At 33.3% G+C, this 14306-nt stretch overlaps 1 protein-coding gene across 1 annotated transcript; it reads left to right on the top strand.

Annotated features, from left to right (window-relative positions):
- The first annotated feature begins 359 nt into the window (after window positions 1-359).
- Window positions 360-3340, top strand: LOC145099801 (uncharacterized). Its single transcript, XM_079037307.1, has 6 exons — window positions 360-611; window positions 769-967; window positions 1220-1444; window positions 1535-1707; window positions 1774-1849; window positions 2430-3340. Exons 1-6 carry the CDS (start codon window positions 360-362, stop codon window positions 3338-3340), a joined length of 1836 nt encoding a protein of 611 aa, XP_078893433.1.
- Window positions 3341-14306: the final 10966 nt, after the last annotated feature.

Raw genomic sequence — 14306 nt, 5'->3', positions numbered from 1 at the left:
CTCTAATCTTCTCTTTGGGGTCGGATTTCATCACCGATAAACCCTTTGAGTAAAAGGTTCAGGGAGTCGATTCTTTTAACAAACAGATTGCCTTATGCACTGTGAGGTTTTCTTGTTCCCTTCTTCTCTTTTTTTGTAGTAGTAGACGTTGGAGAACCTGGTGTCTTGAGTGCATTAGTTAATTGTTGATTGAAATTTATTGATTGATTCTGTTTTCTTGTTCACTTTGTGTTTGGTTGTCTTGGGCCCCGACAAACTGTGGTGACCATCTGGACTTTAAGCCAACACAAGTGTTGTTTTTTGTTTTTTTATTCGTTACTTGTTTCTTCTTTGATTGGTATATCTGTTTGTGATCTGTTATGGCTGGAGATACTCCTGAGGGAAGTGGTGTCCGTAAGGATTCTCCTGTTGACTTTGATGATCCTTTGTATATACATCCGTCTGATAATGTAGTCACCTCTATAATAACAATTAAATTGACTGGTAATGAAAATTTTCGATTATCGCGTAGTGCAATGACTAGAGGCCTTAAGGCCAGAAATAAATTGGGTTTTGTGGATGGAACTATTGTTCTTGAAAAACTGATGAAACTAAAAAATCTAAATGGGAACGTGTGAATGATGTTGTGTGTAATTGGTTATTAGGGTCAATATCTGAAACAATATATGCTAGTAATGTTTATTCTGATAATGCTAAAAAATTTGGGATGAGTTGTTTGAAACTTATAATAAGGCTGATGGTTCTGTAATTTTTAATATCCATCAGCAGATAAACACCTTAAAACAAAGTGGTTCTTCTCTTTCAGACTACTATAACAAACTTGATTCCTTATGGAAAGAATTTGATGGTTTGACTAGTTTATCTGAATGTGTTTGTGAGGCTGCAACTAAACTAAATGATCATTCTAAAATGATGAAATTAATGCAATTTTTAAGTGGTCTTGATGATGTGTATAATCAGCTAAAAAGTCACATTCTCTTAATGGAACCATTACCTAATGTTAAAACTGCCTTCTCAATTCTCTCTAGATAAGAGTCTCTTCAAAAGAATGGTTCCTTGAGTTCTGTTATTTCTTCAAAACCTCAAGTGTCTGTTTTTAATAGTAAAGTTACTGATTTTAAAAAAGGTCAAGGTCAAAATAGATTCAGAAATCAAGGATTACAGTGTAAGCACTGTAATCTTAAGGGTCATACAATAGAAAGGTGTTATAAATTGATAGGATATCCAAAAGATTTTAAACAAAGGAATGAAAATAGTAACCAAAATAAGTCTGTGTCTGTGAATTCTTCCTCTGTTGGTCCAAACAGCAGTTCTGTAACCTCTTCTGAGTCTGTTCATGGTAGTGAATGTCACTATCTTACAAGTGAACAATATTCAAAATTTCTTCATCTCATAAATGAGAATTCTGCTAGTGAAGATGTATCTGCTGCTACAAATATGGCAGGTACATCAACATACTATTTTAATTCATTTGTTAGTTTAAATAAACCTCAAAGTTGGATTGTTGATTCTGGGGAAAATCAACATATGATAGCCTCAGAATCACAACTCCAAGACACTGTGGATGTGTCTAGACTTAATCTACTTGTAAAACATCCTAATGGTTCTTCTGCACAAATAAATAAGATAGGGAATATTCAATTGTCCTCTAATCTTACTTTATTTGATGTCTTTGCTATGCCAGACTTTAATGTTAATCTTTTGTCTGTACATAAACTATGTAAGGATAATGGATGTGAAGTTATTTTTTCTGAACATAATTGTAAAATTCAGGATTCACTATCAAAGAAGATGGTGGAGAATGGTAGAGAATCTGGGGGGCTATATTATCTAGATCATGTTCTCTCAGGTAATTCAGTCAATCTAACTAATTCTAAGTGTTGTGTCTCAAAGTTAACCTGGCATAGCAGACTTGGTCATCCTGCTAACCAGGCTTTAAACACTTTAAAAGATAAATTGAAACTAGGAAATGAGTCTCTTCCCCCTTGTGATGTCTGTCATCAGGCTAAATAGACTAGAGAGTCATTCTCTCTTAGACAACATTGTTCAACTCAGTTAGGTGAATTAATTCACTTAGATGTTTGGGGTCCCTATAGACTTGCTTCTGTAGAAGGGTTTAAGTTTTTTCTGACTATTGTGGATGATTTCTCTAGGGCTACTTGGGTTTTTCTTTTGAAATCTAAAAGTGAAGTTTTTGATTCTTTTAAGACTTTTGTGAATATTTTACTAAATCAATTTAGTGTTAATATTAAGGTTGTGAGATCTGATAATGGTACTGAATTTGTGAATAATCAAATGAAATATTTTTTGTATTGAGCGTGGTATCATTCATCAGACTTCATGTGCTTACACTCCACAACAAAATGGTGTTGTGGAAAGAAAGCACAGACACATACTTAATGTTGCACGGTCACTTTTATTTCAATCAGCTGTTCCTATAAAATATTGGGGAGATGCTGTTTTAACTTCAGTATTTTTGATAAACAGAATGCCTACATCAGTTTTAAATGGATTATCTCCTTATGAACTTGTTTATAAAAGAACACCCAATTTTGATCATCTGAGAGTTTTTGGTTGTCTTTGTTTTGCTGTTAAACAAAATATTTCTGATAAGTTTTCTGAACGTGCTGAGAAGTGCATTTTATTAGGATATTCATCTGATAAAAAGGCTTATAAACTTCTTAGTCTGGATACTAATACATCTTTTTTGTCCAGGGATGTGAAATTTTATGAGTCTGTGTTTCCTTACAAGTTGAAGTCAACTAATGTTGACAAAAATTTTTCTATTTTTGGCCCTAGTGATCCATTTTCCTATGATGATTTTGATACTAATGAATACTTAAATGATTCTATTAATCTTGATGAGCTGAGAGTAGAATCACTATTGGATGGTGTTGATGCAGCCACTCACCTGGATGATGTTAGTTCTAATGATAATATCAACCGTAGTGGCGAGGCAGTTGTGCCTCCTACTGCTGGTTTTATTCCTTCTTCCTCTAACATATCTGAGGAAAATAGTCAGTTACCCGTAATCCCTTCTGTTGAGCAGTCTTTAGGTTCTTCTAGGTCTAGACATGAGTCTCATATGCCTGTAAAGTTTTCTGATTACATTGTTGAAGGAAAATATAAATATGGAATTGAAAGAACTATCAATTATTCTTTATTAGACAATAACACAAAATGTTTTATTTCAAATTTAAATAAAACTGTTGAGCCTAAAGACTATAAAGAAGCTTTTACTGACCCAAATTGGGTTAAAGCTATGAATGAAGAGATGGAAGCTCTTCATAGAAATAATACTGGGAAATCACAAGTTTACCTAAGAATAGAAAACAAATAGGTTGTAAGTGGGTTTTCAAAATTAAATACAAGTCTAATGGAGAAGTAGAAAGATATAAAGCTCGCCTAGTAGCTAAAGGGTATAATCAAAAAGAAGGAATAGATTTTGAGGAAACCTTCTCTCCTGTTGCAAAAATTGTGACTGTAAGAATAGTTATTTCTTTATCTGTACATAATTCTTAGCCTTTATATCAACTAGATATTAATAATGCTTTTTATATGGTGACTTAACTGAGGACGTTTATATGTCTCTTCCTCCTGGATATTATTCTATTGGTGATTCTAGGCACTACTAGAAAAACAGCCTTTTACGACGCTCATTGCGCGTCATAAAACGCTTAGACGACGCGCAAATGTGCGTCAAGAAAGGCCCTGTCATAAAGAGAGACGACGCGCTTTTGTGCGTCGTCTATAGAAGACGCGCATTTACGACGCGCGGTTATGACACGCAATGCGTATCAAGGAAGGCCCTGTCATAAAGGAGGACGACACGCATTTGCGTGTCGTAACCTTACGATGCGCATATTTATGACACGCAATGCGTATCAAGGAACGCCCTGTCAAGAAAGGCCATGTCATAAATTAAGACGACACACATTTTTGCATATCGTAATTTTAATTTTTTTTTTTTTAAATTATTTATAGATTTACTGATTTTCAAATTAAATTTGCATTTCATGTCTCATAATAGAAAATAAAATACTATATACAAAAAATACAATACATTGCACAAAAGTTAATGTCATACAAATAATCTTTCCAATAATAAACAAATGTAACATTTCAATATTTTTTATATAATTAACTAAATTATTAGCCAAATTTCCTAAAATACCAACATACTTTTCTATAAAGAGCATTAGCACTATTCTTTTCCATCAAAAACTTCAAAACCTGCATAATTAAATTAATGTGTAATCAGCTACAAGTCAATAAGGTAGGTTTAAGCAAAAGAGGTTCATAATAGTAAGATTTTACTTACCACTATTGTTAATGACATTGAAAGAAGCAGCCCAACAAACACCCCCTCAGAAGGATTACTACCACATAACTGTTGATATTTGATACTTTATTACTAAATGAAACCAAAAAAAAGTTAAAAAGTCAACAAAATCAGAAGGTTTTAGTCAAACATATAGAGGCTGTAATTCCAAATATTAATAAATGACATTGATTGAACCACCTGTAGATTTACCATTTTGTCCCTATGAGATTCACTACTGAACACATTCTACAGTTTTTAAGCTATAATATATATATATATATATATATATATATATATATATATATATATATATATATATATATACCTGAGCGGTTTCTTCGGTGCTTCATAAATTAAAACACACAGTCATCAAGAATTTATGAGCATGACACAACATAGTAATACAACATAATCATAGGACAAGAGAATAGCTGAATACCTTGTCATCATCAAAATCGTACAAATTAGCAGCTGCATATGTAATCCATTAGAAGTTAGAATACAATAAATAAAGTAAAAATGAAGATGCATAAAAATTAAATGTACATATTGCCGTCCATTTTGAACTTGATTGCATCTTCTATGAATTTTTTCATCATGGCATCAAGTTCTGCAGTTGCCTCTTCTCCCTTAGCAATGATTCTATCAATATCTTCATCTATGATTGTACTATCTAGGGGTGAGCAAAAGGACCGGGGAACCAGCCGGAACCGGCACCCGATAGAACCGGTCGGGCCGGGACCTATACTACAATTTCGTAAATATTTGGAACCGGGACCCGGTAAGAACCGGCCGTTGGAACTGGCGTAAAACCGGGAACCGGACCGGATACAAAAAACTCATGTCGCTTGAACTTCTTTTGGTCTTTGGACGTAAGTAAGACCGGTTTTTGACTTTTTTTGGTTTTTTATTTTTTTTAGTAAGACCGGTTTTGAGGGTTAAAATGTTGAAATAGTTTTACTAAATAGAAATCAAGTTTAAGAGGTCTTAAACATTATTTTTTTAAAAGAAAAGATTAAAGCAACCCCAACTTCACAATCAAATTTAATACATTGTTGTCTACTTGTCTTAAAAGGAAAAAGTCCAGAAGAACATTACGACATCTAATTTGAGGCTTACTAGCAAAAACAATTAGAAATCTATTATAAAGCAACTACACAATTATCTTCCTAACGTGTCATAACATGTAAATATGTAATATAATAGATAAAAATATATAGTTTGCGACGATTAAAAAATATTCAATATTTTATGTCTTTAACGACAATTTTTATATATTTTACAGGTAACAGTTTTTCCAATTGCATATAGCCATGTAGGGAGAAAAATCCCCACCCATGATTTTCAAAAACATTATTAGAATAAAAAATTTGGAATGTTCATAATATACCGGTTCCAAAATCGAAAAACCGGCAAAAACCGGACCCGGCACCGGAACCGGTAGAACCGATGGGCCGGTTCGGTTCTAAACTTTGGCCGAAGCCGGTTCCCGGTTGTGGTCCGGTTCCGGCCGATCCGGTCATTTTGCTCATCCCTAGTACTATCCTTTGAACTGAATACCATTTCTAGAATGTCCAGTAGCCTTGTCATCTATTATAGTACACCACAAATTCTTTTAATATAATATGAAATAGACTTGATTAAACCAATACTTTCATGTTGCATAACAAATATAAATGATAAATATGATATTGCTAAAAGATAAATATGGCATTACAGCGAGATTTGATGCCAACATATTTTGTTTAAGATTTTATTTCATATTTTCATTCTTGAAAGCAAAATTAGGTGCATTAACATATTTTGTTTCAGATTTTATATTGCACAATATTGATAAAACATTCTCTTAGTTTCATAGAATCAAAATTGAATGAAGGACTAGTATAGTTAAGGAGGCATGAAAAATGATAAATAGACAACTTCTGTTTTGCTTATGAAATTGTACCTTTTATCACCAAGTGGAAGAACTTCACCAACAAGAGCAATCTGATTAGGAGGCTGTATAAATATGAGAATTTTGGTCATTATAATTGGGATTAAGACAACATAGTTTGGTTTTCAGCAATATCATTTAACTCTCAAATCATAAAGCTTTGTAGGTTAAAGAAAATTAACTGACCTTCTTAAAAGAATGAAGTAGACTTCCAACTGACCCTAGTAAGGGACTTGTGACAGCCAATGAGCCACGTTGAAGCCAAATAACAACTGCAAATTTTGAAATTAGATTGCTTTGTCCTTTTCCTTTTACCATACATTGTCTCAAACTCTTGTGACTTGATCGCAACCTTTTTAAGCACAGCATCAGGAAGCCCTAAAAAAACAACACATGAAACTTGTCGGTCATTACTATTATTGTATTATTAGATTAGGATTACAATAAAAGTGGGAGAGAGTGAGGGAGGGAGGGAACTTGCCGGCTAGGCATGCAACATTAACACCACAGCTTTTGGGGCATGCACCAAGTGTTAATTTGTAGAGAAATGTTACATCCTCTACGCCTCCATCTCCATCTCCAACTTGGCATGCCATGTGACACAGGGAAACCTACATACAGCACACACTAAGGTCAAAGGTCTAAGATAAGATTGCCATCAAAATAGTAACAGTATAGTTATAGCTCCAAAAAACTGGGAAAGGAATAATATGGTACCTTGTCAGTCTGCTGATACTCCAAAGCTAAGTGATGATAGTTAGTAGAAAACAGACCCTGACATTGGACCTTGTTGACAAGGTGTTCAAGACCAAACCAAACCAAATAATGTGTTTTGATGAAAGATAACAGCTACAACAACAACACATGAAAGTGAAAGTGAAAGCGTACGCTATGGCTTGTCCATTTGATGTTGATGTCCCTTGTATAAGTTCATCTAATGCCACAACTGATCTACATGTTGCTGATGACTGCACAACATATCCAATTTCATAGCACTCACAAACCTAACACACACAGAGAGACCAGCATAGATGCGGTTTCCAGCAGCTCGGTTAGAAATGTACTGTGGCCTGCCATAATATGGTCTTTTGCAGCTATCCTCACAAAGATGCGATCAACCAGAAACATTTAAAGCTTTGCGCAGGCACATCTGCCCCCACCTGGAACATCCATCCATAACTAACCAGGGTTAACTACTAAAGAGAGAGAGAGAGAGAGAGAGAGAGAGAGAGAGAAACACATATTACATATATCTCTACCTGTGCCAAAATCAGTGCTAAACAAACTTGACGCATAAGAGTTGACTTTCCACCCATGTTAGGACCAGTAAGCACAATAAATCTGAAATGATCCGCCCCACCAATATAAACATCATTTGGGACAAAAGTATCCCCTATAAGTGGACTTTTAGCATCAATAATTGTTGTGTAGTTGATATAAATATAAATACTTACAACTGCATATTCAAGTCTATAGTTGGATCAGCAAATTGGATCATCAGGGGCATAATCAAAAGCCATTTTCAAATTTTGGTTCATGTAGTACCTGTGTAGTTGAATAATTTATTATGCAAACTTGTCAAAATGTCAAAAACTAAATAAATAAAAATGAAATAGTATACAAACCGTAAACAAAACAAATGAGTTGAGAAAACAACTTACATAGTTGAAGCGAAATAACAACTGCACAGAATAACATTATAAAACAACAAGACATATGAAAAATTAATGAACTTTTATAAAAAAAAATCATATCAAGGAACAAAAAATTACCTATTTCCAAAATTCACTAGCCCTGTGTATCCAGGTCCATAAATCGGTTTAACTTCTTGACCACTTTCTTAAATCCGATTCCAATCAAAGTTTGTATTCTGGTCAAGTTCTTTTCCAGTTGTTGTCATCACTCAAATTCAATCAAAGGTTTTCATTCATGTCACACTTTGCATATTTCCATCCAGATGGAGGAACAATGACACCATTATCTATTTGTTTTAATGTCAATGCATGCTGAGTCAATGCACTTGCTTTCCTAAAGTTGTTCACCCGAGCTTTGACTGTGGTCAATGGGTCCAAAGCATGTTGGCTACCAATTATAAGAGTGTTTTCATTGCTAGAAAAGTCATTGTTGACTTCTACACTTACAGTTGTGTTGGTCAACGGATTAACAATGTGGTAGTATAATGCAGTCAGTGTGTCCCCCTTGTCATTTCTGTTACAATATTTAATTAATTAATCATCAACATAATTACTTTAAAAGATTAATTTTTTATACAACAAAATAAAGAGCTCATAGGGTGAAAGCAGCGATAAGATTTGGATTAAAGAAGCTAATTCCAACATTGTATTTGGTGAAATTTCCAGTTTTGGTGTCAAATGAAACATCGGTTCTTGAGCCAACACTGGTCCCCACCACACCAGAAAAGTTGACTACTGGGTTTGCGGTCAACCCGACACTTGTAGTTCAATTATCTTGTTCTCGAGTCCTTTTGGTGTATATCGATAGGTTTGGTAGCCAAAAGTGGTCTCATCTAGGTGAAAACCTAACATAGACATTATGTCGAGCACCTTGTAGGCGTGCATCAGTAACTGACCTAACAGAGACAGATTCGTGTTCATGTAAATACCCTCCAAAGCAGCTTTATGAGTAGACAAATTAAGCGTGTGATATACCAACAATTAGTTCTGAAATTAAGTGTGTGATATACCAACCATTGCTGGTGTAAGACCATGTAGAATGAGAGGAGAGACGTATGTGAGAATGCAGATAGCCCCAACTTAAAATAAGAAAACGATAAAATAAGAGAAAGAAACCTAGGGTACATACATGGAGAAGAAGAGAATGATATTCAAACCTGGTGCCTCTTCCATTTTCGTTTCCTAATTTCCGATGCTTCCAATCTGACCGTGAACCTCCGACATCTAATCCCAAATCTGACCTTCAACCTTCGATTTTTGATCTTCAGCCTCTAACTTGAGCCCTATAGTTTTGAAACCCCAGAATTGACCTTTCGAGGAGGAAGAGTGAATATAGTTGTCTGCCTGAACACACTGATATAAAAGCGCTAGTTCTTAGGTGCGCACCAGTGAGGTCTACAACATAAAATCCCTAGTCCTTCTTTGATATCGGGGACAAAAACCTTAAAATCACCGGCGTTATGAGTGTGAGCAGCGGTAGACCCCCAATCGCCGATTCCATGAGTTCAGCTCCTTGATCAGAATGCGTATGAGTCAATGAGTAGAGAAAATGCATAACACCAGTCCCTATAGTGGTTTACAACACTGAGATAAAGATTGGAAACATCAAAACAATCGTCGTCGCGAGGCATTTGATCACGAAAGCGAGAGCAATTCTGCTATGAACACGAAGGCCCTAGGGCTTTTTCTTGCTAATTGGAAGAGGCGGGGGGTTTTAATTTTTGGGATGCAATGGGCGGGTGAAATCCCGCTTAAAACGCGTGTTTCATTAAAAAATTATAAAGCGACACACTTAGATGACACACATTTTATGAAAGGCGCCCTCCGCATTTCCATTTTTTTCTTTTCTGACACTAATTTCAGGGCACGCACAAATGCGTGTCCTTTATCCTTCATATTTTGCAAAATTGACATTATATTTTAGGGCACGTACAAATGCGTGTCTTCTATCAGCGCGTGTCATTGTTTGCGCGTCATTAAATGGCTGTTTTCTAGTAGTGAGGGTTTGTAGACTTACCAAATCATTATATGGTTTGAAACAAGCTCCTAGAAAATGGAATGAAAAACTTTGTTCTTCTTTGTTTTTGTTTGGTTTTAAGCAAAGTATAAGTGACTACTCTTTATTTGTAAGGAAATTTGAAGGTTCATTAACTGTATTGCTTGTATATGTAGATGATATTATTTTAACTGGAAGCTATGAACTTGAATTACAGAAAGTTAAGGATTTTATGAAAACTCAGTTTCTAATCAAAGATCTTGGAACTTTAAAATATTTTCTGGGAATTAAAGTTATAAAATTTAATAATGAGTTGTGCCTAAATCAAAGGAAATATTGTTTAGAATTATTACATGAATATGGTATGCTTGGGTGTAAACCTGTAAATACTCCTTTGGAAACAAATTGTCTGATAAAGACTGATGAAAATGATAAAGAAAATTCCTTGTTAGACAATAAAATTGAGTTTCAGAAACTTATAGGAAAATTGATAAACCTGACAGTTACTAGACCAGATATTTCATATGATGTTCAAGTACTTAGTCAGTTCATGCACAGGCCTAAAAAATTTCATCTAAAAATTGCTTTTAGACTTTTAAGACACTAAAAAAATAGTCCTAGAAAAGGAGTGGCTATAACCAAATCTGATAAATTTGAACTTAAAGGGTTTGTAGATGCTGACTGGGCTAAGTGTTTGACTACAAGAAAGTCAGTATCTGGATATTTGATCTATTTTAATAATTGTTTAATATCATGGAAGAGTAAGAAACAGTCTACTGTTTCTAGATCTTCCACTGAAGCTGAATATAGAGCTCTTGGGACTATTACATGTGAAATAATTTGGATTTTAAAAATTTTGTTTGAGTTAGAAATTAAAGATCTAATTCCTATTTCTGTTTTTTGTGATAATGATTCAACTATTAAATTGGCTTTAAATCCTGTGTTTCATGAAAGGACAAAACATTTTGAAATTGATCTGCATCTTATTAGAGAGAAAAATTTCTAATGGAGTGGTAAAATTGGTTAAAATTTATTCTTCTGAACAAACTGCAGATATATTAACTAAATCTTTAACTATAAAGCAACATGATTTTCTAACTAAAAAAATGGGTATTGTTGATGTTTTTAAAAGTGAAAAATAAATATTTCGATTGAGGGGGGGTGTTGAAAATATTATAAATAAGTACAATCTCATATTTATTATTTATTTTTGTATAAAAGTAAAAGTGTACAAGTCATGTATTTGTATGAGTATAAGTGAATGCAGGTTGATACATACGCGGATCTGAAATGGGTTAAAAGATATTCGGGTTGGATCCATTTATGTGGTTGGGATGTATAAGAGAAGAGAGAGAGTGTATTGGGATGATCATCATCATATATTTTTCTCTCATTGTTTCTCTCGTAATAAGCTCTCTTTCAGTTAGGGTTTTTAGATAGATCTAAAGATCTAATAACTGATCTGTTGTATTTTCCTAATCATTCTTAGTATTCAGATAGATTGTAACTTGTTCTTTTATCTTCTAATTATCATTTTAGATTAGGGTTTGAGTGATTTGTTATGAGAGTAGAATAGGATTTTTGTAGTGAGGTTTCATTGTAAGTTCTTGAAAACCTTCTGTTTCTTTGTCCTCAAATGATATAAGGAATGAAGATGTTGGGAAATATGTGTTTGTGTCTTTTTAACAACAATCAATAAATTTATTTGGCCGTTAGATAAACAATAGTCACCATAAAAAATGCAAGTGTGTCTAGAAAGTGTTTATATCCACACTTATTTGACACAATGCTTGATTACAACAACTTATTTCTCATGGTTTCTTAAATCAATTTGAGTAAAGACTTAATAAACATTCATTTTTGCGAGTAAATAATAACAAAGATCACATTAACAATAAATTCATGTAGTCATTGCATGAACAATAGTGAGACCATAAAAACAAATTTATGTTTAGAAACATTTTATAGCCACAATTATTCGATGAAATGCTTTATTACAACACTTTTGTCACATTTTTCATAAATCAATGTAACTAAAAACTCAATAAACAATCTTTTGTGTGACTAAATAATAGTTATAGACACACTAAGGATAAACTCATGTGGCAGTTGTATGAACAATATTAACAATAAAAACATTTGCTTACCATGAACATGTTCATAGCTACACTTAATGGTTGGAATACTTGATTATAACAACTCATTTCTCATATTTTTCTTAAATCAATGTAACTAAAAACACAATAAACAATCTGTTTTTATAACTAAATAATGCCTATGGCTACACTGACAATAAACTCATGTGTTAGATATATGAGCAATAATCATAATTAAAAAACTCTTGTGGATCTTGAAAACGTTTATAGACACACTTAATGCGCAAAATCTTGATTACAGCAAGAAATGTTGGTACAATTTAGCTATACTTGTATGATACAATCGCATTAATCAAACCGACACGTTTTTTACCGAGAAGAAAATTATTTTTTTAATGCTATTTCACTTCGAAAATACCCAAAACAAAAGCGGAATTGATTATAATCAAATCGGTATAGATATTTCTTTTATATAAATCGGTTTTAAAAAAATGCAATCATTTCAAAATTGGTATATGTTCACTTTTAGCCTTGCACCAATAGATAATAGAGGATCTTCATTATCATAATAGCATAATTTCATTACAACATTTTGTAAAAAGTTTATCCTCCTAGCTTCAAAAAGAAGTCATTTCTTTTAGGTGATCAATACTTATGGTGTATGTGAGTTAAGAGTATATATATATATATATATATATATATATATATATATATATATATATATATATATATATATATATATATATATATATATATATTCTATTCATGTGAAATGATGACAAATTTTATATTTTGATAAAACTAATTATATTTCTTCTAAAAGGAATTTAAATCACGAGGATTAAATATGCAAGTAACTAAAAATGTTAATTTGTTTTCTTTAATTCACAACAATTATGCTCGCTTTATAATGAATTTGCTTATATTAGACTTGTTCTTCGTGTTGATCAATGGACCTATTGATCAATGGACCTATTGTCTCATTGTTGATGGTAAATACACAGTGGAGGCACTACAAGGAACGAGCCCTATAACGACGACTTTTTCAACACCTATGTTGATGACATGTCATTGGTAAAACCTGTACCGACGACTTGTTGACAGTACAAAGTCATTGGTATAGCTCCGTCGGTAAAAGTAAAAAATGTCGTACTGATCCACTTATGCCGACGACTTGTCGTGTATAAAGGATCGTCGGGAAAGACTTTCAAGGTAAAAAAGTTTTATTATAAATCTATATCAAGGACATGTCGTCGGGAAAAGTTTTCAACAGTTTTTACAGTTAAAACCTATACCGACGACATGTCGTTGGTATAAAGTTTTTTTTTTAAATATTTTTCATAGATTTGTTATATTTACCAAACTTGTTTTTTAAAAACAAACTCAATACATATGCAATGTATATGCAGAATAATATCAAACATTTTATAACCATTACACTTCAAAATCTAATACATAGAAAAAAAAAACAAGTCTTCATGTTCAAAATAACAAAAAGATTAATCAAAATCTTCATTGTTCTCATTTCCTCGGGCTCGTTGGTTTGGTCGGAGGTATATTGGGTAAATCAAGAACATCATCTATTGCATTGTAACACTTCCCATATTCATGGTAATCTTTCTTCCAACTACAACACCTCTTAGGTGTTAAAAAAAAGTGAAGATGGAGAGATCTCCAAAATACATGCGATGATGTCTATCAAAAACAAATCCAATGAGAAATTGAAACTTTGATGATAAATATAAAGAAATTCAGTGGAGAGATCCTATCATAATGAACTATAAGAGATAACCCAATTGAAAAAACTTACAATATTGAAATCGGAATCTTACCTTAATACGACCGGTGTAGGTAGCTATGAAGGCTACAATCGGAAAAAATACCCCAACATCAGAGGTGAAAGCTGCAACCGAACAAAAAACTCAAAACCAAAATAAAAACCTTGACCAATAATAAAATTAGGAAGAATAGAATGACCAAGAAGCATACCTACTAGTTGCCGGCAAACGGGAGTAATCGGAAGAGGTTTGGTTGTCAACAGAAAGAGAGAAAGAGAGAAACTAGGCAAAATGAACGCAGTCGTTGACGTCTCTAGTCTTAGATTGGGCTAAACCCTATGCAGTCGACATATCGTCGGTATAGGGTACCAAAGACAACGTCGTTTTGTTTAATTGTTGAAATAAAAAAAATAAAAATAAAATAAAAAAATAGAGGGTTTTGCCGAAGATAAATCGGCGGCATAGCCTTTTCACGCGGATTGCCA

This window comes from Lactuca serriola, chromosome 4 (assembly GCF_051521515.1).
Source record: "Lactuca serriola cultivar US96UC23 chromosome 4, Lser_US96UC23_V15, whole genome shotgun sequence".
Taxonomy (NCBI): Eukaryota; Viridiplantae; Streptophyta; class Magnoliopsida; order Asterales; family Asteraceae; genus Lactuca; species Lactuca serriola.
This window is presented reverse-complemented; position numbering and strand designations above follow the sequence as displayed.